This window comes from Engraulis encrasicolus, chromosome 24 (genome assembly GCF_034702125.1).
Source record: "Engraulis encrasicolus isolate BLACKSEA-1 chromosome 24, IST_EnEncr_1.0, whole genome shotgun sequence".
Lineage (NCBI taxonomy): Eukaryota > Metazoa > Chordata > Actinopteri > Clupeiformes > Engraulidae > Engraulis > Engraulis encrasicolus.
In genome coordinates, this window is record NC_085880.1 from 25,492,304 (window position 1) to 25,517,268 (window position 24,965).

The 24,965-nt window shown below is 43.1% G+C and overlaps 1 protein-coding gene across 1 annotated transcript in view; it reads right to left on the reverse strand.

The window, feature by feature from the left end:
• The window catches only part of LOC134441053 (tau-tubulin kinase 1-like), a 43,116-nt gene extending 18,387 nt beyond the window's left edge, over positions 1 to 24,729 (reverse strand). Inside the window, exons 1-11 of the mRNA XM_063191248.1 lie at positions 24,614 to 24,729; positions 20,949 to 21,096; positions 17,530 to 17,603; positions 16,594 to 16,734; positions 14,465 to 14,569; positions 11,281 to 11,346; positions 11,066 to 11,158; positions 9,566 to 9,691; positions 7,447 to 7,604; positions 3,235 to 3,451; positions 1,709 to 1,881 (exon numbers count right to left, since the gene is read on the reverse strand). Coding sequence (XP_063047318.1) covers positions 1,709 to 1,881; positions 3,235 to 3,451; positions 7,447 to 7,604; positions 9,566 to 9,691; positions 11,066 to 11,158; positions 11,281 to 11,346; positions 14,465 to 14,569; positions 16,594 to 16,734; positions 17,530 to 17,603; positions 20,949 to 21,096; positions 24,614 to 24,721 — 1,409 coding nt within the window. The 5' untranslated portion in view covers positions 24,722 to 24,729. The remainder of the gene's footprint in view (positions 1 to 1,708; positions 1,882 to 3,234; positions 3,452 to 7,446; positions 7,605 to 9,565; positions 9,692 to 11,065; positions 11,159 to 11,280; positions 11,347 to 14,464; positions 14,570 to 16,593; positions 16,735 to 17,529; positions 17,604 to 20,948; positions 21,097 to 24,613) is intronic.
• Positions 24,730 to 24,965: the final 236 nt, after the last annotated feature.

Below are 24,965 nucleotides of genomic sequence, written 5' to 3' on the forward strand. Positions count from 1 at the left end.
GAAGTAAAGTGAAATATTTCACTAATTCCCACTGAGACAAGTGAATAGAGAAAAGACGTTCAAACAGTGATCCTACCAAAATGAGAAACTGGCAGTATTCGATAGGGCAGTCAATCAAATGAACAACACAAATGTTTCCATTTTGATTAGCCGCTACAACCTGTTGACAACTGAGTTCAGAATCAGAATGGAGCACTGAATTTTGACATACTTCACTTCACTTCACTCAGTTTGGATCCATGTATCTCTGTCCATAATAGTATTATGATTGACTTGATTGTTCATATTAAAATTAGCATGGGTGCCATCATATACAGACTACACAGTATGCCCATGGCCCATGGGGACCCTGTTTTGAAGCCAGCCTGGGTCAGTTCCCAATCCTCCCATATTTCTTTCAGTCATTATCTGTCTACTGTCACACTGCCCTGTCTCAAAAGACTCAAAAGGCCAAAATATTCTTAAAAGAATTGCAATCAGGGTTGGAACAGCTTAGAATTAGTCTTTTGTACTCCTGACTCACAGACCAATTCACATGATCTCCCATGGCTTTATGAAAGCCGTCACCATTGCAGGAATAATCACTGTTGTAAAGCAAACCAATTTTATTTATTTGTAGTGTGAGTTAGGAGTACCTTTGGCACTACAATAAAATACTTTGCATATGGGACTTTCAATCATGATCAACCCAATTCGTTGTTGTGTACTGTATGCATTGTACAATGTACAAGCGCTGTCTACACTGCAGACAAAACATATTATGGATATTTAGAAAGAAGGCAACAGTGAATTTTGGCCAATTCTATATAAGTATTTTTAAATGTATTATTTCCTGTCATTGTATTGACTCTTCCATCTGTTTATCTCAGGCTATGTTTATATGGTGACTATCAAAACAGAAGATGCAAAAGAGGCGCCTCATCTTTAATGGTTTAATGCCTTTTATACGAGAACAATGGTGAGTGAAAACAACGAAATATTTTATCGAAAGTGTCTTTCATTTACACAGGAACTGTGCCACCGAGGTCTGAAAACGCAAAAATCTGAATAAGTGTGATGTGAAGGTGTATGCGACGTGAGCATCTTTTGCTTTTCTGACGTTTAGACGGAAACGCAACCTGGGTCATCTTCAAAACTCCCCACTCTGGAAGGAGTCTTCAGATTTTGGTTGTTTTGACATGGTTGTTGCATAAACGAAAGACACTTCCATAAAATATTTTGTCCTCATGTTAACAGCATCTCATACAGCAGACGCAAAGACTGTAGGGTTGACGAGACACACACACCCACACACACCCACACACTGAAAGCGCATGCTGCCTTAAAAATGTTGGCCTTCGCAACAAGTAAAAAATATTAATACTAAGTAGTATAAGGTATTAATATGTTTTACAGTTTTAGTCTCATTCTATTGAAATCCAAACAGACTGTGAGACTGTCGAGACACAGACAGACACTGAAAGCGCATGCTGCTTTAATAATTTTGGTAAGTAAAAAAATACCAATACTAAAATATAACTATTTTTACAGATTCCTCTGTAAATATAAATATGAATATTTTTACAGATACGTCCTTAGTAGTCTCGCTGTAGTGTGATCTCTTCCATCTTTTTTTCCGATTTTTCATCTCATGCTGTAGTAGAGACACAGACTGAAGGGTTGACACACAGAAACAGAGACTTTGAAGCGCATGCTGCCGCTGCCTTACCGCCTATCGCCGGCATCTCCTCGGCCATCGGCCCCAGAGAGGCGATCAGACTCGGGGCTGTTAACCCGGCGGTACCTGAGGGCGCGCGCCTGTCCGCTGGGGGACTCCGGAGCTCCGCCTTTGGCCTCCGCCGAGCCGGCCGCTCCCCCTTCCTCGTCGTACGCCATCTGTGTCTGCCGGCAAGATGCAAGGCATGTCACATGCAGTGTAGAAAAAAGGATTCACACATTTTGCACTAGGGATGACGAATTTTTTTTAAAAAATCTTAACCGACAACCGAGCCTCATTAACCGGTGGTTAACCAGTTAACCAAAAATTCTATAACTGCCATTTATGATACCCTGTCCTGTTCTGAGCTATGCCCCCATTTTAGAATGGTTAGGCTCCTGTCACACAATGTTAGTTCGTGCCCTTTGTATTATACATTTTCCCTAATCATTGTGGAGGAAACAAGGGGTTTGTTTTGGGGAGAAAGACAATTGCTCTGTCAGCGCACCCACGCACAGGCACACATTACGCACACAACGTCGACTTTCCGTGTAATGCAGCACCGAGCACCGAGCAACGAGCTACAAAAGCTCACGATACGATTAACCGGCAGAGAAAATTTTAACCGGAAGTGCCGCAGTGGCATGTCCATTGATTTTATATTAACCACAGACCTATACTAACTATTATTAATAAGTGTGATCATATTTATTAATAATAAGTATTATTTTTAATTATTGATATATTCTAGGTCTGTAATTACAACAGTTAACGGGCATGTCAAGCGCCGTCACGGTTGGCATGTCACGGTTGGTTATGGTGGTTACAGTGGCTACTACGATGGCAAACTGTGCCTAACCCTAAACTTTTCCTAAACCTAACCTGTCAGTGAAAAAATGTGTGTAAACCAACCGAACTGTGCCTAAACCAAAACTCATTCCTAAACCTAACCTGTCAGTGGAAAAATGTATTTAATAACAGCATGTCAGATGCCACTTCCGCACGTCGATGTCGAACTGTGCCTAAACCAAAACTCATTCCTAAACCTAACCTGTCAGTGAAAAATGTGTGTACACCAAGCTATAAACATGCCGAACTGTGCCTAAGCCAAAACTTATTTCTAAACCTAACCTGTCAGTGGAAAAATGTGTTTTATAATAGCATGCCAATGATACCACTTCCACATGTCACTGGCACATGCCACATGCCACTAAAGGATCTAACTCCTACTGCAACATTGCCTGCCAACCTTGCTCCAAAAATGTATCCTCCTTTTCTCCCAACATTAAATGTTACTTTTACCGGACACATATTCAGCTCCACACAAACTGGAAAGGGTGAATGAAGTTCTTATGCCTACAATTCATAAGCTCACTGATATGGAACAGTGAACAGTGAACAACCTCAAAGTTAATGGCTACTTCATCAGCCAATCAGAAAAGACAATTCCGTTGTTGAGGGGAGACAAAGGAAGCGTATTCAGCACCTCTCTAACTGGACAGGGTGATTGGAATAAAAACAGTCAAAGCGCTAATAACCTTGCTGATGCTGATCCTGAGTTTGTTGCGGTTGAAGTCGGTGTCGTCCCAGGCCTCTCCTCCTCCTCCCTCGGGCGGCGCATGGGCGGCCTCGCCGGGCCTGGTGGCGGCGGCTGGAGCGGGTGGAGCGTTCTCCTGGTCACTTAGGTGCTCGTCTTGCAGCACGTCATCCGTGTTCGCAGGAAGCTCCCCGGGCACCGGCGTCACGTTCACCACTCTGCATCATCCAAAAAGGAAGAGAATGCCAACACATCAGTAATACAGGTGCTGGACCAAACAGGAGAGAACTGGAAAAGAAACAGTAAAGGTCCACTATAGTAATCTACAGTATGCACGACTAAACTACTGTGCTATTCAACTTTTTGGGAGCATAGATCAGTGTTGCGGACCTTAATTATTTCTTTTCACTCTGCATGATAACCAGGAATTACTGTCATTCGTAGTGTTTAGGTGTGCAGTAAATGAAAGCTGTGTCACAGTGGTTGTGTTACGGACGTCGAACAGCTAGAGACAATATTAACCACAAATACATAAGCAGCATGAAAAATGTCTCACTATTAATAACAAGTTATTTATTTCAAAATATAGCCATAGAAGCTATTCTAGGACCATCAAACAGAGCTGGCAAACTGTCAATTCACTTCTCAACTTTTGCAGCTCTGTTTGAAATGAATGTAATTCTGCTCTCAAATTGCTGATATGTCAAAATAAATGACATTCACTTTACTGAAATTGCCTGTATTGACCCATTTTAGCCTGATGACTCGTATGTGTTGTTTACCCTTTGATGCCTGGAGACAAATATACGCTGCATTCAGGCTCTTGAGATTTTAGCTTTTTAAATAAAAAATGTGGGTATGTTACAGCTGAATTAACACATTCTAATGCAAGATGAGGGTCTTGGGGTTTAAATGCAACTTATTTGATGTTTTTGTGCATCAAAGGCTAAGATATTTAGGTTTTTATAGGCTGAGGGCAACATTCCCAACAAGGGCTTAGGTATTCAGCAGGCATTTTTTGCAGGTGCTTCAGGCATCAATGGGTTAAGCAGACAGGTTGATTCAGGTGATTTCGAATGTCTGGGACTACATTGAAGCTTCTCAAATCAGGTTGCCCATTACAGCGTCACACAAGAGTAAGTGATGGGAAACCTGGATTTATTCGTTTATAATCCAGCGCCACTGCCACATATTCCAAAAGACCTGGTCTTAGGAATTGGAGACAAAAACACAGACCCATTTGGAAGATGTGAACTGGATCCTAAACTAATGAATCCCTATTGTACATCACTGAAAAAAGAATGACATACATGATTCAAGATGATAATTCATTTGTCATTTGTCATTCTCCCATAAATTCATTCATGAGCAATGAAAAGCTTCATGATCAAAAACGTCCCAAAAAGAAAAATATAGGAAAGGAGGAGACAAAAAAACGTAAACTGTTAACTTAACTATTCTCTAATATTTACAGTAGCAGTATACAGAAGGGTGAACATACAACATACAGCATGATGATGTGTCATAGTGCAAGACTAAGGTGTTTTGCAAAGGTTGGTCCAGACACAGGAGAAGGGAGCAGGATGATGTCTGAATACAGATGACGCTGACTGACTCGTCTTTGGATTTTGGCTGCAATCCAACAGAGATGTGAGTAAGGCTTTTAGATTAATGATGAACATTCTCAACGATACCTTTATTTTAAAAAGGGGGACTAAAAAGGAAATCCAAATTATGTAATTAAGCACCGTCCATGTTGTCTGTGGCGCATAGTGATAGATAGTCTAAGCAACTATTTTTAAATCATAAGAAGATGGGTTTTTTTTTAGGCAGAATCAAAAGAATGGCCAAGGGACGGGGTGGGAGCGGTGATGTGGGTGGACTGAGCGGAGAGATGAAAAGAAAAGCATTGAGCTCTGGCCGGCTGCCAGTGTGGAGTGAGACACTATATTGCACTCCCCAGCCCCATGTGCTGCGGCTACACTCTGCCAGAGAGAGTAGAGAGAGAGAGGTTCCATTGGCCCATTGTTTCCTGGTTCTATTATGGCCCCCCTTAGGCAGACCTAGGCAGACCTAAGGACTGTTCTATTCATTGTAGGAGCATTATGACACGGCCCTTTAGGCAGACCGGAACCTGGTCACGTTAGGTGCCCATAGAAACCTATTATGTTGGCATATCTCTATACTTAAAGAATCTCTGACTCTGCACTGCGCTGAGCTGGGCCTATTACAGCTGCTAAGGTTTTGGTGGCCCTACGCATAATTGGTAAGAAGGCCTCCGCCTCATAATTAAATAATAATAAGCATACGTTTTGTAGTCAATCTCATTTTAAGGGGCCCAGATTTTAGGGGCAAAAGTGTTTGAGGCCCTAAGCGGTCTGCTTACTCTGCTTATGCCTAACGGCGGCCGTGAGCACAGCAAAGCACCACGGGCTGGCTACCGTGCTGGATGAGACCCTATGCACTCCCCAGCCCACTGGCTACCGTGCTGGATGAGACCCTATGCACTCCCCAGCCCACTGGCTACCGTGCTGGATGAGACCCTATGCACTCCCCAGCCCACTGGCTACCGTGCTGGATGAGACCCTATGCACTCCCCAGCCCACTGGCTACCGTGCTGGATGAGACCCTATGCACTCCCCAGCCCACTGCGCTGCTATACTTTGCTCTGCGCTGAGCTGGGCATTTTGAGTGAGTACAGCACAGCATCACTGGCAGGCTGCTGTTGGTGCTATCCACACCCCAGCCCCCTGCTCTGTGCTGTAAATCAGTGCAGCCAGTTAAACATAAAAAGTAAGTTGCCCTGCTGCCTTAAGTTTGTTGAGCCTCAAGTTGAGTTCACTTACAAACTGAAGGCAGCAGGTCAACTTAACCTTTTTTTTTTACATTTAACTTGCTTGCAATGTTTTACAGTGTGTGCTGTGCTGGGCATCACAATGAGTACAGCATAACACAGGAAAAAAGAGAAATCTACACAAGCTATTCTTCTATTTTCAAGCAAACACAAAACTTGAATATCTTTTTGTAACAAGTAAAAACAAAACAAGAACAAGTCTAAAAAAGTCCAACATTTCTAGTTATTGGGTGTTTTTGGGTGATTATTTAACTTGAAAGTAGAAAATTAAAATTGCCAATACTTTGGGGTTTTTTTGCCTGCTGTGCTGTGCTGTGCTGTGCTGTGCTGTGCTGTGCTGTGCTGTGCTGTGCTGTGCTGTGCTGTGCTGTGCTGTGCTGTGCTGTGCTGTGCTGTGCTGTGCTGTGCTGTGCTGTGCTGTGCTGTGCTGTGCTGTGCTGTGCTGTGCGCTGGGCTCTTATGTAGATGTGTACAGCACTGGTGGATGGGGGAGCGCTGTGCTCTCTTCCCTTCTGCACTGGGCATGAGAGTGAGTAGAGCACGGCAGCATCCCAGGCTGGCTGTGGCTGGCTATATGCTGGCTGTGCCGGGCTGCTATGTAGATTTGTGGAGCCCTGCGTGGCGGTGCTGTGGGTTTGGGGAGCAGTTTGTACTCTGCAGGGCTGCCAGGGCTGCCCCAGGGCCAGACTCGTTAGCAGAAAGATGATGTGATGCACACACACACATGATCACACACACACACACACGCGCGCACACACACACACACACACACACACACACACACACACACACACACACACACACACACACACACACACACACACACACACACACACACACACACGCTCGATCACACTGGCAAGCGACTGTGAGAGCATCAAAGCCATCTCTCCAAGGACAAACACACACATTCACTGTGTGTACATGCTTGTGAGTGTGTGAGTGTGTGAGTTAGACAGGGAGAGACAGAGAGACAGACAGAGAGACAGAGGGAGCAACAGACAGACAGACAGACAGAGAGAGAGAGAGAGAGAGAGAGAGAGAGAGAGAGAGAGAGAGAGAGAGAGAGAGAGAGAGAGAGAGAGAGAGAGAGAGAGAGAGAGAGAGAGAGATGTTTTAATCTTTGGAGAATACAGCAGAGGAATGGGTTTTCACACAGTCATAGACAGACAACTGGCAAGTCAATTACTCTGCCTCCCTCTGTGTATGTGTGTGTGTGTGTGTGTGTGTGTGTGTGTGTGTGTGTGTGTGTGTGTGTGTGTGTGTGTGTGTGTGTGTGTGTGTGTGTGTGTGTGTGTGTGTGTGTGTGTGTGTGTGTGTGTGTGTGTGTGTGCGCGTGTCTGCATGCATTCAGCTCACCCTGCCACTGCAGCAGTCTGCCTGGTGTTCTGCTGGGGCGGGGCGGGGGAGCTGCTGGTGGAGAGGAGAGGCTCCGTGGCCGTCTTCTCCCAGTCGTACGGCTCGTTCTCAGTAATGCTCCTGTCCTTCATGCTCATGTCAAACACGGACATCAGCAACTGGAGAGAGAGGGGGAGGGAGACAAATAGGCACATACATAGGCAGAGTGAGAGAGAGAGGAGAGCCAGAGAAAGAAGGAGGGAGTGAGAATGAGGAAAAAGAGTTAAAGGAAAAGGGAAGAAAAACAGGGAAAGGAGCGAGAGACAGAGAGAGAGAGAGAGAGAGAGAGAGAGAGAGAGAGAGAGAGAGAGAGAGAGAGAGAGAGAGAGAGAGAGAGAGAGAGAGAGAGAGAGAGAGAGAGAGAGAGAGAGAGAGAGAGAGAGAGAGCAGAGGAGAGAGAAGAAGAGATAGACCAACAGAGAGAGAGAGAGAGAGAGAGAGAGAGAGAGGGAGAGGGCAGAGGGAGGGAAGACGAGATATACCAACAGAGAGAGACAGAGAGAGACAGAGAGAGAGAGAGAGAGAGAGAGATAGAGAGAAAGAGGAAGAGGAAGAGAGAAGGGAGGCACGAGGAGTGTCAGAGATGACAGAAAATTAAACACAGGAATTGTTTTTGTAATGCGCCGCTGACACCTTATCATCCCTGTTAATTTGAGCGTTTAATGAAGCGATTTTAACAAGACCATATTTTATTTCGCACTCCCGCTCATCACGTGTGTTTAAACCACGAGATGGAAATGTGCAACTGGCTGCTCATTACCGGCAGATGCCTTTGACAAGTGAGCGGTCAGCTTCCCATTAAGCCGTTAACTGGTCTCTTTTATGGCTTCATCATAACACAGTGTGCTGCTGCTGGAGGTACAGTACAGTAACTCTCAGGGACACAAGAGACCATTACAAGTGAATAATGGTGCCTAGTGCCTACACGATACAGCACAGCACATCCGCACAACAGATACCATGTACCGGTAAAGACAATGCGGCATGAACCGATGTGTACGAGAGGTGGACGAGCTGTTACATTTTTCATTAATGCCACTATTTTGGGGCTTAATACAGTTAAAATCGTTGGCTGGGGTTTATAAAGGTGGTAAAGTGTCTTATTTTTCATGTCGCTAAGCTAGTGAAAGTCAATGGATCCGTGTAACATGCTACAATGCTACACGGATCCATTGACTTTCACTAGCTTAGCGACATGCTCCCTCTTTTAACTTGTCTTAAAGCAAGACAACGGCTTACATTAAAAATAAGACACTTTACCACCTTTATAAACCCTGGCCAACGATTTTAACTGTATTAAGCCCCAAAATAGTGTCATACCCTTTAATATCTGTTCAACATATACTCTGTGTATAATTATTTATTTTAACCTTCAAGATGTCTTAGGACCCATATTTGAATTTTTAGTTACCAAGTACATGGTCTCAGTCAATTGTGTTAATGTTTGATGTGGAAGGTGTGCCCGCTGCATAATTTGAGTGATACAGATACTCAAAAAACACCCCAATAGACAGCAGTGAGCACACACACACACACACACACACACACACACACACACACACACACACACACACACACACACACACACACACACACACACACACACACACACACACGCGCGCGCGCACACACACGCACACACACACACACCTGGGCATAGCCTGTACAGATAGTAAAATTCATAACTTTATTATCACGGCGATATGAAGTAATAATGTATTGTTAAACACACCCAAGCAGATGCAGACATGTGCCACACAAATGTACATTTGCAAAGCAGCAAACCAGCAGAGGGAGGTAACAGTGCTACTGAAAATGAACGAATTGAGATTAGGTGAATATTTCCATTGAATGAGTGCACTGATCTGACAGCAATTAGTGCACTAATATGACAGCCCTAATTTTTTGTATGCGTTGACTACGCCGTAAAGAAATTAAGTCTACCACATGAATGACTAAATCACCTTGTCATATTCTTTGGCTATATCAAATGAATCCAAATGAGAACATCTCTTCGAAAAGTGCATAGACACAACAACACCCATAGCACTGCATGGGGAGATCAGAAAAAGCTCCATACCTGATAATCGGGTTTTGTGTAGTAGTCCAGGCCAAGCACGTGATCGAGGAAGATGTAGAATTCAGACGGCATGTGTTTGAGCAGCATCTTGTGTTCGTAGCGTTCTTTAATCTGGCCTACTTGTTCCTGTTCAACAAACAAAACACTGGCTTTAACCTTTGAGGAGTAAGGCATTTCTAGAAGTTCTTCTAGAATTTTACTGGAACACTCTACAGCTCCCATAGACGTCTGTGTTAAAAATCTCGGTAAGACATTATGACATCATAATGAGAACTCAAAATTTTGGCAAAATTCTAATCACATATTTGTGATGGTACTCCTCAAAGGGTTAAAAGTAGGAAAGTGTCACAGGAGCATCTCAGATGTGGAAGATTCATTTCAGCTTTTATGTAGCCTCTTACTGCAGATGGGGTTGCTGGCGGGCCTATTCACTATTTGCTGAAAATACTCAACTGCATCATAACAACATTGCTATGATAGTACAGAGAGTCTTAAGTAACAGATTAAGACATGGCCATTATAATTTTGTTGAGAGTAAGGTTATAACAAAGGCTCTGCGCTAAGGGGTTAAGAAATTGAGGGTGGTGGTAAATATACATGAGAAAAGATAACATTTGTGAATGGGCAGCATTCTAGAGATAAACCACTAAAAAACGACATGCTCCACCTTTCAGGGGTTTAAGCAGTGCCAAACTAACGTTTCGACGTTACCATGTCTTCGACAGAATCAACAATGACAACACTTGCTTTGGCCATCAAAAATAAATCATTCCTGTCATGTCTCAGTTACATAATTTCTATCCAACTAGTATGTCAATAATTTCAATCCATTAGGCCAACATAACTTTTTTTAAAAATACTGTACGCTGTAGTAGTACTTCAAAGATTTTGGTCGGGTTTCTTTCTACTCAGTCAGTGAGTTAATTTGCAATTAAATGTCCAATGTAAACTCAATTTAATTCCAAATAAAAATTAAGTTTGCTTTGAAAACATCATGTAAATTACACAATTCAGAAATACAGCTATTCAGAATTAAACTTTATTCAAAATAAAGTGGGTAGTTTATTCCACTTTAAAACATTTCTGGTCGTTCCACACACATGCTAGTTGTAACGCGATGACACAAGAGGCAACGACACAGACCCAGCACTTGCATCCTCTCTCCAATCAAAACACTTTCTGATCCCCAGACGTTTACTTGGAATCAAATGAAAGTTCTTCATGTGAACTCAACAGAGGATAATCTACTGTTCAACTATTAAATAGTACTGTCAAATTATACATTTTCGATCTATTTATTTGGAATGAAAAACATGCAAACGTAGTCAGTCACTGTTCTAGAGCCCAAAAATGACGTGTGTTGACAATCAAGACAATTTTACTGTTGCCATGGCAATATCACATTATACTTTATTACGTAGCCTTAGCAATATCTGATTAAGTGTGAAATCACCAATTGCACTTATTTGTCATCTACACTACAACAACAGGTGGAATTACCTTATCCTTAATTTTTCGCCACGGTAACTGACCAACAGTGAACTCCACCAGCATGTAAAAGAGGGACCATAGGTCATCATGGCGCCCCATCTCCTGTTACGCAGGGAACACAAATAATAGATCCGTAAGCGTTTACACGACAGATATACGGTATACAAAATTGGGAGTTATTTAAGCACAAGGGAAATGTTAATATGGGATGGAAAAATACGTACTTTGTTTTTATGAGCATTGACAGAGGCATACCGGACCGTGCCTCGAAAACCTGCCACCGTTCTAGGCTGAGAATGAGACAGTATTTTAATCCTTGTGAATATACGAAAATATGGTACAGGTAGGACATATATATAATGTGTCCACATGCAGGAATGTACATGCATGCATGTGTGTGTGTGTGTGTGTGTGTGTGTGTGTGTGTGTGTGTGTGTGTGTGTGTGTGTGTGTGTGTGTGTGTGTGTGTGTGTGTGTGTGTGTGTGTGTGTGTGTGTGTGTGTGTGTGTGTGTGTGTGTGCGTGTGTGTGTGTGCATTTCTGTAGGCAAGAGAAGATGACAGTGACAGTATATAACGTGTAAGAGGGCAGGGTTAGTGCAGGAAACTCTATGATGCATGGCCCAAGGGAACAGGCCCCCCCTCTCTGTCTGTCTCTCTCATGCCTCTGCCTCTGTGCCTCTCAACTCTTCTCTGCCCTCCCCCTTCCATCTGGTTTTGATACCTCCACTTCTTCTGCATAATTTTAACTCCATGGATGTTACTATTTAAACTCATAAACAAATAACCCTTCTGCCTTTTTGACACATTGTACCCTACCTACAGTATATACATTGTATTTCCCTCCCATTCCCAATCCCCGATCAGTGAATAGGTGGTGTGTTGCAAGTGGCATCACCAATCTATTTGCTCTCATGTCCCGTTCTGTTATACCCATAACGTATTGACTATGAATGTTGTTAATGCTTTAATAAACTAGTGTTACAACTAAAAAGAAAACAGTAAGATGGCTTTCAGATGGGTAAAGGGGTAGATGTGATGAGAAAAGAGAAAAATGAAGAAAAAAAAGACAAGATTGTCGTTAAGATCGTAAGGGTTAGGGTCAAGGGGAGTGTTGGTTATGTGTGTACAGAGGACTAGGTGTTAAGACAGAAACGCAAAGATGTTCTCTTGTCAATACTAAAACTCCAGAAAACACTGCACACTGATCTTTTTTTCTTAGTTTTTTTGAGGCGAACGTTCCAAGAAATGAAAAAAAAAACTGTATTCAGTGAGAGGGGTTTTCTGAACTTTAAGTATTGATCCCATTTTCCTGCCTTACACCTGCACTTGGACTACTGAAGGCTTGTTCATAAGGACCTCCATACTGTGTTCTGTTGTCCTTGGCACTGTATGGAGCGGCTGTGAGGTGCATGCAGTACAGTGCAGTGCAGTAGAGAGTTCACTCACAATGCAAGTCAGCTGCTATCACAAGGGATGGACAAGCACTTGAGAATAAAAGCATGCGCTTCCAACAAAAAGGACCAAAGGAACTGCAAAATAAAAAATAATAATAATAATAATAATAACAACACAACAAAACTTGACAAAGCATTTCAAATCATATATCATTCCACAAATAACACAACAATAACAATGAAAAACAACAACACCGCATGTCAGAAATTAAATTTGAAACAGAAATGAAATAAAAATCACAAATAGCTAGACGCTACAATGGGGAATAAACACCACATAATCAAAAAACAATGGCACAACCCTGTTACTAGGAGAGTTGTAACATTGTTGTTTTAACACTGGTAATGGACCCATGTAATAAAGAAATATATGTTCCAAATAAAACAAGGTCCACATATTTTTTTTTGTATGTGTGCAGGCATTGATGTAACACCATTGAAGGTCTTTGTGTGCATGCATTGCCTGACATCAGAGCATTCTCCCCTCCCTGGAGCATCTAATGGGCTAACACGGCTCATTCATTATTTAACACCACAGCCTTTTACCCAGCTCTGCATGCATTTAACACTTTGGATATCAGTATGGCTACACACAACAGAGCTTTAAGAATTAATTATCAGATCCCCACGCCCACGCCCTTTTCACTGCTGTTGCCGTGCCTCAGTTCCTACGGAGTGTACGGAACAGCGCTCTCTCTCTCTCTCTCTCTCTCTCTCTCTCTCTCTCTCTCTCTCTCTCTCTCTCTCTCATATATATACAGGTATATATACATACAGTTTGTACTGGTATCACTCTGTCTCACTCTCTCTCCCCCGCATGTGCCTATGTGTGCCTACGTGTGCGTGTGTGCGTGCGTCTGTGTGTGTGTGTGTGTGTGTGTGTGTGTGTGTGTGTGTGTGTGTGTGTGTGTGTGTGTGTGTGTGTGTGTGCGTGAGTGTGCCTGTCTGCGTGTGTGTGAGTGTGTGCGTGTCTGCCCGCCGGCCCACTTGTGTGTGTGTGTGTGTGTGTGTGTGTGTGTGTGTGTGTGTGTGTGTGTGTGTGTGCATGCGTGCGTGTGTGCCTGTGTGCGTGTGTAGATTTCTGCAGGCTCAGTGCTAATGGCCGCACAGCAGGACTCCTAAATCAATGGGAGTCATCTGAGTCAGCAGAACGGAGCTAGCCTAGCCTCCCTCTCCATATTTATTCCTTCCCCTAGCTCTTTTCTCCCTCCCATTGCTTTAGCCTGCTTCTACTAACGCACACACTCCATATCTGAAGCCATTATCTGTGGCTCTGCGAGTGCTGGGGCTGTTGGACCATTTAGAGTGTGCAGCACAGCATAGTGTATATAGTATATATACAGTAAATATAATGTACATAGAGTTGAAACCAGACGTTTACTGTACATACACTGCATGTACAACACACTCATTTTTTTCCTCATTTGAAATAAGGTGAAACCTGTCCAGTTTTAGGCAATTTAGGATTGTTAAATTGCGAGAGTTGGGACTGTTGGACCATTTGGGAGAGAGAGCAGCATAGAAATATACACATATATACTGTAAATATAATGTACATATCTAGGTATATATATATATAGGTACATATCTAGGAATATGTTGTCTATGGTGTGCTGCAGCTGGAGACTGAGACAAAGGCTGGATGGAGATCACTATGGTATTATGGCACTATGATACATTAACCGCCTCAATCAGACACACACACACACACACACACACACACACACACACACACACACACACACACACACACACACACACACACACACACACACACACACACACACACACACACACTACAATACAATACAGTATAAGCAGACAACTCTAATTTCACTGCATACTTCCACAGCATTTCGCTGCATCTGACAAATAAAATGGTCTCCCTGTATCCTCCTCCTCCTCCTCCTCCTCCTCCTCCTCCTCCTTCTCCTCAGCTGGTGCTGTACTTACCGGCCGCACCTCCCCACTGGTGTTGGTGTACTGCCTGGCCAGGCCAAAGTCCAGCATGTAGCACTTCCTGTATGTCGACGGCAGCCGACCCATGGCGAAATTCGACTGGAGGGAGCGTAGAACAGGAAGGGGCAGATGAGAGGGATAGAGATAGAGATATAGAGGGATAGAGATAGAGATATAGAGGGATAGAGATAGAGATATAGAGGGATAGAGATAGAGATATAGAGGGATAGAGATAGAGATATAGAGGGATAGAGATAGAGATATAGAGGGATAGAGATAGAGATATAGAGGGATAGAGATAGAGATATAGAGGGATAGAGATAGAGATATAGAGGGATAGAGATAGAGATATAGAGGGATAGAGATAGAGATATAGAGGGATAGAGATAGAGATATAGAGGGATAGAGATAGAGATATAGAGGGATAGAGATAGAGATATAGAGGGATAGAGATAGAGATATAGAGGGATAGAGATAGAGATATAGAGGGATAGAGATAGAGATATAGAGGGATAGAGATAGAGATATAGAGGGATAGAGATAGAGATATAGAGGGATAGAGATAGAGATATAGAGGGATAGAGATAGAGATATAGAGGGATAGAGATAGAGATATAGAGGGATAGAGATAGAGATATAGAGGGATAGAGATAGAGATATAGAGGGATAGAGATAGAGATATAGAGGGATAGAGATAGAGATATAGAGGGATAGAGATAGAGATATAGAGGGATAGCGAGGGATACATATGCGTGTGAGAAGGAGAAGTAGGAGAGGAGCAGAGATGAGAAGAGAGAAGAGAGTGGATGTCAGGCTTGAAGGATTTGTAGCTAGGTAAGAGCTCTACACACACGCACATACACACCTAAAGATGTACTTGTACATACAGTACATACGTACATACGTACATGCATACATACGTACATACATACACGGTAGGTGCACGTGCACACACACTCAGGGAGAAGGAGGGGGTGGAAGAGGAAGGTGTCTGCCTGCGATACATGAGCAAATTCAATGAAATTGATTCGCTGAACAAATTGAAGGCAGAGGCAGGGATCGATGGTGGCCATCTAACATTTAAACAGTTTAATGTCATTTCTTCCTTTTATTCTAAATAAGACACACGAGAGAGTAAGAGAGAGACAGACAGACAGACAGACAGACAGACAGACAGACAGAGAATGAGAGAGAAATAGACAGACGTGGAGACAGAGACAGCCTGGAAGAGCTAGAGTGACGGGGAGACAGAAAGAGAAACAGAGACAGTGAGTCAGACGGGGAGAGGAAGAGAGAGAGAGAGAGAGAGAGAGAGAGAGAGAGAGAGACAGACAGACAGACAGACAGACACAGACACAGACACAGACACAGAGATAGATAGATAGAGTTACGGAAACTGGGTGAGAGAGGGAAAGAGAAAGAGACAGAGAGAAAGAGAGAGACTGGGGAGGAGATGTGCCTGGGTTGACGTACAGTAGTGTTTCTCAACAGGGGCGCTGCAGCCCCCAAGTGGGCGTTGGGGAGCCTTAGGGGGGCGTTGAGAAGGATGCAGCTACATTGGGGCAGGGCTTAGTTCCCATTCGGGAGAGGGGGTCAGATCATTTAGAGGCATGTGGCATGTGCCAGTGACATGCGGAAGTGCCGTGTGTAAACCGACCGAACTGTTCCTAAACCAAAACTCATTCCTAAACCTAACCTATCAGTGGAAAAATGTGTTTTATAATAGCATGCCAGATGCCACTTCCCCATGTCGATGTCGAACTGTGCCTAAACCTAAACTAATTCCAAAACCTAACCTGTCAGTGAAAAATGTGTGTACACCAACCTATAAACATGCCGAACTGTGCCTAAACCAAAACTTATTCCTAAACCTAACCTGTCAGTGGTAAAATGTGTTTTATAATAGCATGCCAATGATACTACTTCCACATGTCACTGGCACATGCCACATGCCACTAAAGGATCTAACTCATACTGCCATTGGGGGGGCATTGATCCATTTTATTTGTCAATACTAAGGCGGGTATTGGCAGGCTTATGATGAGGTCAAGTGGGTGTTGGGAGGCTTATGATGATGTCAAGGGGGCGTTTGTTCAAAAAAAGGTTGAGAACCACTGACGTACAGGCTTGATGTCGCGGTGCAGGAAGCCCACTGAGTGGATGGCCTCGATGGACTCCAGGATCTGCTTGCCCAGCCGCAGCGTTGTGCTCATGGAGAAGGTCCCTCGCGGCTGACTGCGCCTCAGATCAGCCAAGTTCCTCCCCTGCAGAGAGACACCCCAGGGAGCAGGGAGAGGAGAGGGAGAGAGAGAGAGAGAGAGAGGAGGGGGGGGAGGGAGAGAGAGAGAGAGAGAGAGAGAGAGAGAGAGGGGGGGGGAGAGAGAGGGGGAGAGAGAGAGAGGAGAGAGGGGGGAGGGAGGAGAGGAGAGGAGGAGAGAGGAGAGGAGAGAGGAGGAGGAGAGAGAGAGAGGAGAGGGAGGAGGAGGAGAGAGGAGAGAGGAGAGTGAGTGAGTGAGAGAGAGAAAGAGAGAGAGAGAGAGAGAGAGAGAGAGAGAGAGTGAGTGAGTGAGTGAGTGAGTGAGCAAGTGAGAGTGAGTGAGTGAGTGAGTGAGTGAGTGAGTGAGTGAGTGAGTGAGAGAGAGGGAGAGGGAGAGATAGAGAGAGAGAGAGAGAGAGAGAGGAGGAGGGTGGGAAGAACGAGAAATCAATCCCACCACACTCAAATGACCTCCCCAGTTGTGTGATGCAGCACTACTTACTGACTGTTGACTCTAAAGGGATTATTAGGCGATGAGGAGATTTAACTGCATCAATAACATCATTACACAGATCATTTTGGGAATTGCATGTTGGGACTACTGTAAACATTTCACACACGGAAAACAGGGGTAATGCGATTATAATGTAATGAAATGACACACAAACACAAAAACAACATTTAAAGAGCACTTGTAAGTACAGCAGCATTGCGTTTTTCATTTCATTATCATCTGTGAATATGAAAAAATCACAAACAGCAGATTAATAGACAGATAGTGTGATACATCGGTCATAGTTACCTGCAACTGCATGACCACGTAATTGAACTTCTCGTTGCGTCCACATCCGATAAACTTGCAGACGTGGTTCTTCCCTGAAAGCATCATAAACACAGGATGGTCATGAGAAGGTCTTGGGTTCCACTGTCATGTAGTGTCTAGTTTTACCACCCCCCACCCCCCTCCCCCCCCACACGTTCACACAGAGGGTCTGAAGCTGCCTAATTTATTCCTGATGCTGTGTAGTGCAACATTGACTCTAGCTCAACTTTCAGACTCACGCGATTTAAGATTTCTTTTATGTAGCCTCTTACTGCAGATGGGGTCGCCGGCAGGCCTATTCACTATTTGCTGAAAATACTATATCATAACAACATTGCTATGACGGTGCCGAGAGCCTTAAGTAACAGATTAAGACATAGGCATTACAATTTTGGTGACAGTAAGGTTATAACGTAGGTGCTGCGCTAAGGGGTTAAGATATTGGTATGTCAGAGCTGCATGAACAACTACTATGGCCATTCTGCAGAAAATCCCACCCAATGTGTTTTATTATTTCATATAAAGGTCTCATTATTATATAACTGTTCTAAAAATAGAAGCTGGTTTATTTATATAACACTCCTGAAACAGGTGAGCGTGATATATGTGATTCCCTAGTTTTCAGACGCAGTGCATATTTTAAGTCTCTTTCCACTGGATCACAATAATTAGCCCTGTTAGTGTCTGCTATGCCAGTCTGAGCCCAAACGGCGGGTCTGAAACGGCTAATAGGCTTTTAGCTTATCACGTCAAGGCACCAACAGAAACAAACGCAGATCCAGACGTAATGTGTAGTGAAATGATATTTGAGCTGAAATTTCCGGATGGCTAAGGCACAGGCTGACTGTAACTGGTCTCCCTGCTACTGTTCCCATACTGTAGCTTCTAGCTTCTGCCATGTCCATGAAACCAGAACGGTGAGATCAGTGCCCTAAAGGACATTACAGGGTGCTGCACACGGTGTCCTTACAGAAGGTCAAACACAAACACACACAAACACATGGACACATTTCTCCTTTGTCTCTCTCTCTCTCTCTCTCTCTCTCTCTCTCTCTCTCTCTCTCTCTCTCTCTCTCTCTCTCTCTCTCTCTCTCTCGCTATATCTTTCACGCTTATTACCCCTGCAACCTCCCGATAGTATTTCTGAAGCTCCCAGCAGCACAGCAGTGTGGCACAGCTGGGAAAATGGATCTGACAGCTAAAGAAACAACTGCAATTCAACTGTGTGTGTGTGTGTGTGTGTGTGTGTGTGTGTGTGTGTGTGTGTGTGTGTGTGTGTGTGTGTGTGTGTGTGTGTGTGTGTGTGTGTGTGTGTGTGTGTGTGTGTGTGTGTGCAGGCACGTGTGTGTCCGCTCGTGCGCTCATGTGCACACATGCATGTGTGATGTGAGCTGCACGCTGCTGTTATACTGCGTTTGTTTCTGTTGGTGCCTTGACGTGATAAGCTAAAAGCCTATTAGCCGTTTCAGACCCGCCGTTTGGGCTCAGACTGGCATAGCAGACACTAACAGGGCTAATTATTGTGATCCAGTGGAAAGAGACTTAAAATATGCACTCCGTCTGAAAACTAGGGAATCACATATATCACGCTCACCAGTTTCAGGTGTGTTATATAAATAAACCAGCTTCTATTTTTAGAACAGTTATATAATAATGAGACCTTTGTGACTACAGTGCATTTATGAGACATTACAGAAGCCTTGAAACAGGACACGGAAAATTACGGTCTTTTTGATCATTCTGTACAGCAGAATTAGCAATTCTGTGAAAGGTTAAACGCATTCACTTACATGATTTAGAATGAGTACCACTTCATATAGAGAAGCCAAGGGTAACTGAGTTACAGAATGTGGTGCAAATATGCCAGCTTCTCCAAAAGACAAGAGTGTTTTGTTTACAATAATAAATGTTCAATGATCACGGCTATAGGATAACGTTCGACAAAGCCACTAGCATACATCTGTTGCGTTATTACCATTTCAGGAATTTCTCCAAAGACAACAGGGTGCTTTGTTTCCAGTTATACATGTAACACATCTACAGTGCCATTTCAAACTACCGAGTTAGCCACTGGCATACTTCGGCTGGGTTATATTTGACAACAATACCCCTTGAATTTCTATTGCGAAATGGGGCCTGCGTCGCCAAACATACAGATCAAGGTCATTCACTTAACTGGTACTTCTCTTTCATAGCAACTGTCAGATTAATAGGTTACTCAGACAGACAAATGACAGTCTGTCAAACATTATTGTGTCTTGACTCAGCACGTTCAGGAAGGTCTGAAATACACGTAGGTTTGTTTAGGGAAGTAGGATCAGGCTCTTAACGCATACAAAAGGGAAAAAACTAAGCAATACTGGGAAGCAATTCAGTCACAACATGTGAAAATTCAGACTATGTATCCCTCTGCGCTCAAACAGACATAAGTTTTCATTCCATCTGCTCGTGAGTATCGGACTGAGTTTTAAATTTCATCTGCTACACATGCAGCCATAATGTGACCTGTTCTCAGCAAGTTAATCTGTATTAGCCATAATTCTAAAATTAGGAGTCGTGGCAATTTAAAAAGACCTTGGCGATATCAATTTGCCTTGTGAAACAAAAGGTGGGCAAAATATGTCCCCATAATCAGCCTCATTAAGACGGTAGGTGACGGTATAACATATTCGCCATCTAAATATTCTTCAGATTTTTACAACAGCTTGATGAGACAACGCCTCATTTAGGAAATTAGTTTTAAATATACTATCTTGTCTCTACTGATACCAACATATCAGTTTGGAATTTTGCATCCCTGCAATTTGGCAAGACATAATCTGCTGATGTTTGAGAGAGATGAGCAAATGATATGCAGGTGTGCACTTTCTCGGCCTCAGCTGTGGCTCAAATGGCCAAGGCACCAGACTGCTATGCTAGGGATCCAGGTACTGTCTTGTCTGAATAAAGCCTCAAGCCATTTAAACCTGGTGCTGCGTATACTCTGCACTGACGTAGGCACCTGGAGTGACATAGACGCAGCATTCAGGCTCTTGAGATTTGACTAAAAATGTGGGTATGTTAAAGCTGAATGAACACATTCTAACAGGAGCTTATTTCTTGTTTTTATGTGCTTTGGGGACTGCAATATTTTGTTTTTTATAGGCTGATACTAGTACATTGTCCCAAAAATGGCTTAGGCATTCAGCAGGTGTCACAGGCTTAAATGAGTTAAAGAAGGCAAAACAAATCTTAAAAAAAGATCAGCACTCTCTCACCCTGAACCAAATGAAATAGACAGATATATCTCTCTCTCACCCTGAACAAAATGAAATACAGACAGATATGCACTCTCTCTCTCTCTCTCTCTCTCTCTCTCTCTCTCTCTCTCTCTCTCTCTCTCTCTCTCTCTCTCTCACCCTGGAGCTTCTTGAGGACGGCCACCTCCATCTTGAGCACTTGTTTGGGCTGCTGCGCCGACTCCACCTTCAGCGCCACATTCTCCCGTGTCAGCAGGTCCAGAGCCTCGTAGATTTCCCCAAATCCCCCTCCCCCAATCTTCTTGAGCTGGGGCGGACAGGCGGACAGGCAGGCAGGCAGGCAGGCAAACAGACAGACAGACAGACACACAGACAGACAGACAGATGGAGAAACAGTGAGATTGAAATGTTAGAGAGACATTGAATTTGCAAAACCAGAGTGCTTGTAACTCGATTGCTTGTATTCCAGAAAGCAAGTCACTTATACCAGGCATTCTACCTCAATGCAAATGTTAAATCTACTAATACGAGAGTCATGTGGGTTCATTATGACACAGTAATAATTTATATAACAGATAATCCACAAAACAAATGACTAAGAAAAGAAAACTCTTGTTAAACAGTACTATAGCAACTATGAGATCCTTTGAGTTTAGAAAAATGCTGGCATCCAGGAATGAGTGCATTGCACTGAGCAGGTGTGAATAAGTTATGTGTCATACAGCAAGCATTGTGTATACTTCCCAAAATATTACACAGCAAAATAATGAATATTCTGAAATCTTCTATTCATTTCCTTACAGTAATTCAACAACTAAATGGTTCAAATTTGTCTTTTATGACCACACAGGACACACAGTCCACACAGCAACATTCATTCTCCATTTTTTAATCTGTTAAGACATGGTGGCCCTTGCTACAAATTTGCTATTACCGTAATGACAATGACCGAGTCGCAATGCAGACAAACAGACAGACAGACAGACAGACAGATGGAGAAACAGTGAGATTGAAATGTTAGAGAGACATTGAATTTGCAAAACCAGAGTGCTTGTAACTCGATTGCTTGTAATCCAGAAAGCAGGTCACTTATAGCAGGCAGTCTACCTCAAAGCAAATGTTAAATCTACTAATACGACAGTCATGCGTTGGGTTCATTTTGCTATGACACTGTAAGAAGAATTTATAAACAGATTATCCACAAAAAAATTACTAAGAATAGAAAACTCTTGTTAAACAGTACAATTGCAACTATGAGATCCTTTGAGTTTAGAAAAATGCTGGCATCCAGGAATGAGTGCATTGCACTGAGCAGGTGTGAATGAGTTATGCGTCATACAGCCAGCATTGTGTATACCAGCCCAAAATATTAGGCAGCAAAATAATGAATATTCTGAAATAATTTCCTTACAGTAATTCAACAATTAAATGGTTCAAATTGGTCTTTTGTGACCACACAGGACACACAGTCCACACAGCAACATTCATTCTCAGTTTTAAAAAAAATCTGTGACCGAGTCGTAAAGCATTACTTACTAAAGGCCCTCTGTAATGCCGTAGTAGTGTTGTACTATGGTAGTAAAGTTTTTTTTTTCAACTACTATAGTGTTCCAGTGGCAGAACGGTGCACATTATGAAGCCACTGCATCATGTGTGTGAGCAGGGCGGCAGTCACCCAGGCGAACAGAGTAGGAGGTCAGCATCATGCTCAGGCTACTTTGGACACAGGGGAGGATGGATGGAGGAGAGCCTCTCCAAATCGAAAATACTTGAAATGAACTCTGTTTCAGATAACATTTGCTCCCATTCAAAAATTGCATTTTTGCTATTTTTTTATTACTTTGGGAAGTGTAACATTTTATATGGGATACACATTAATTAATTTTACTTAATATTGTGTATTGTGTCATAGTGCCTCTACAATAATGAGTTTACAGGACTCCAAATACTGCCACATTTCTGTTGAAAATCGTTTACTCTGAAATATTGACACCCCATTTTTACGGAGTGTCAGGAAATGAAGCCGTGACCCTTAAAAGGCAGGCCACGCTCCTTAACCGTTGGCCATTACGAGACATAGGAGGAGGGGGGATGGCCAAAATCTATAGACTTCTCATGTGACAGTTGTTCTCAAATTCAAGGTTCCTTAAAAAGCATTTTGGATGTCATGCACTCTCTCAAACACTCTCAAATCTCTCACCGATGTCCGAATTTTAAGAATTCTGGAAGATAGTATGAGACTATGAAATATAATCTAGAGGGGTAACACCTGCCAAAATTTCACTTCTATCTGAACTGCTGGGCCTTAGTGTTGTGTGTAAACAAATCTGCTGGAATTTATAGATAATAATTCATGGCAGTCACAAGCACCTACAGAACCACCTTGATCTTGGCCTTCTGAAAAGATAAAGATTTTCATTTCTGAGTGAAAATTATAAAGTTGTTTTAAAGAAATTGTAAAAGGGGGAATTTATATATTTCACAAGAAACTGCACAACATAGCCTTTCAATCCATGGTGGTTGCATGTCTCTTATACCAGCTAACCTTTACAAACACATTTTCTATGGGAAACACTGAAGAACACTTCAAGAGGAAGGTAAACATGTGCAAACGTGCAGACTGAACAACAGAGGCCATCAGCTGTGCCTACTGTAGTCTCCTCCTCTGGCAGCTGGTACCCTGACAGCAGAGGAGAGCTGAGACTTCAAAGAGGCCCGCAAACACCTGACTACATGACTGTTTGTACAGCAGAAATGACTGGAGTACAACTAGACCCCTAGACAACAAAATGTCATTAAAAAATGTGTCCAATTAATTTGTACAACGGGATCCACTTATCTCTTGACCCTTGTTGACCAATATTGTATTATTTTGTTAAGTTTGCTAAACAGTATCTTTGCAGGTTACAAAACTTGTAATATTTTCTACCTGAAATTTAAAAAGTTGAGTGGAAAGGATAATTATTATAGTCTGAATATTGCAACTGCAAAGCTCTGTGACAGTTGATCAGGCCAAGTTGCCTTGTAAAGCGTGGATGTCTATAAAATGTCTCAGTATGTTAGTGGATAAATCTCACAACCAATCAGACCACTCTTTTCTCTAACTTGGCTTTGCCTCAAACCCGTCCCAACCCATCCCTGTACCGTACTGTTGGAAATGTTAAAGTTTCATTGGCATCTATTCATGAAGAGATTTTGATTTTACCAGGCCAGTCTGACTTGGTCGCAGAGTCTTATGCAGCCTCATTTGAAGCATTGAAGCCCAGGCCACTTTTTTTTAGCATAACAATGCGGACACAGATAGCTGGATGCGTTTACATGGTATAGTAGGTTGTTGTAATGTGTAAACCTGCCCGTATGTAATGTGTCATTGTGTTCATCCCCTCCTTTGTCTGCTTACTGATTGGTCATGCTGACTGGTAACATGTGTAATCCCAGAGGACCCAATCCAAGGGGAATGTGACGGGAAATGTGAATTAAGTGGTGATTTATGGATGGCACAGACAGGCTACAATTACACAACATTTTTTGGCATAAGAATGCAGACACAGTTATTTGCATGCCAATGTACGTAGTAAGTATATCTAGTAGTGACGGGCATCATGGATTCATTAGTCTACAATCCATTGCCACATATTCCAAATGACCTGGTGTTACTAGGCCAATGTATCCAGCAGGTGATTGCCTGGTTGAATGATCACCTGGCTAAATTGGGCAGGCAAAACCAGGTCATTTGGAATGTGTGGCACTAGATTGTAAAAACTAATGCCTGCAGGTTGCCCAATACTTGGCATATACTGTAGGCGTACTGTACAGCAACTCACCACTTTCCATCGCTCCTTCACCATGCAGTTGGGCGGCAGGATGTCCACCTGCTCCGCCACCCCGTTCATGTTGACGTCGGTCTGGACTCCGGGCCCTACACACTGCATTGGCCGGCCAGAGGGGGGCACTGCTGCCTGCTGCACCCTGCCATTTATCTGGAGAGGAAAATCAACCATACAGTACAAACTTCATCAACACCAGCACACGCTTATCAACGCAAGCATAATACCAACACGCACCCTGTCATTTATCTGCTAAAAAAAACAACCATGCAAACTTTATCAACACCAGCACACGCTTATCAACACTAGCATAATACCAACACGCACCCTGTAATTTATCTGCCAAAAA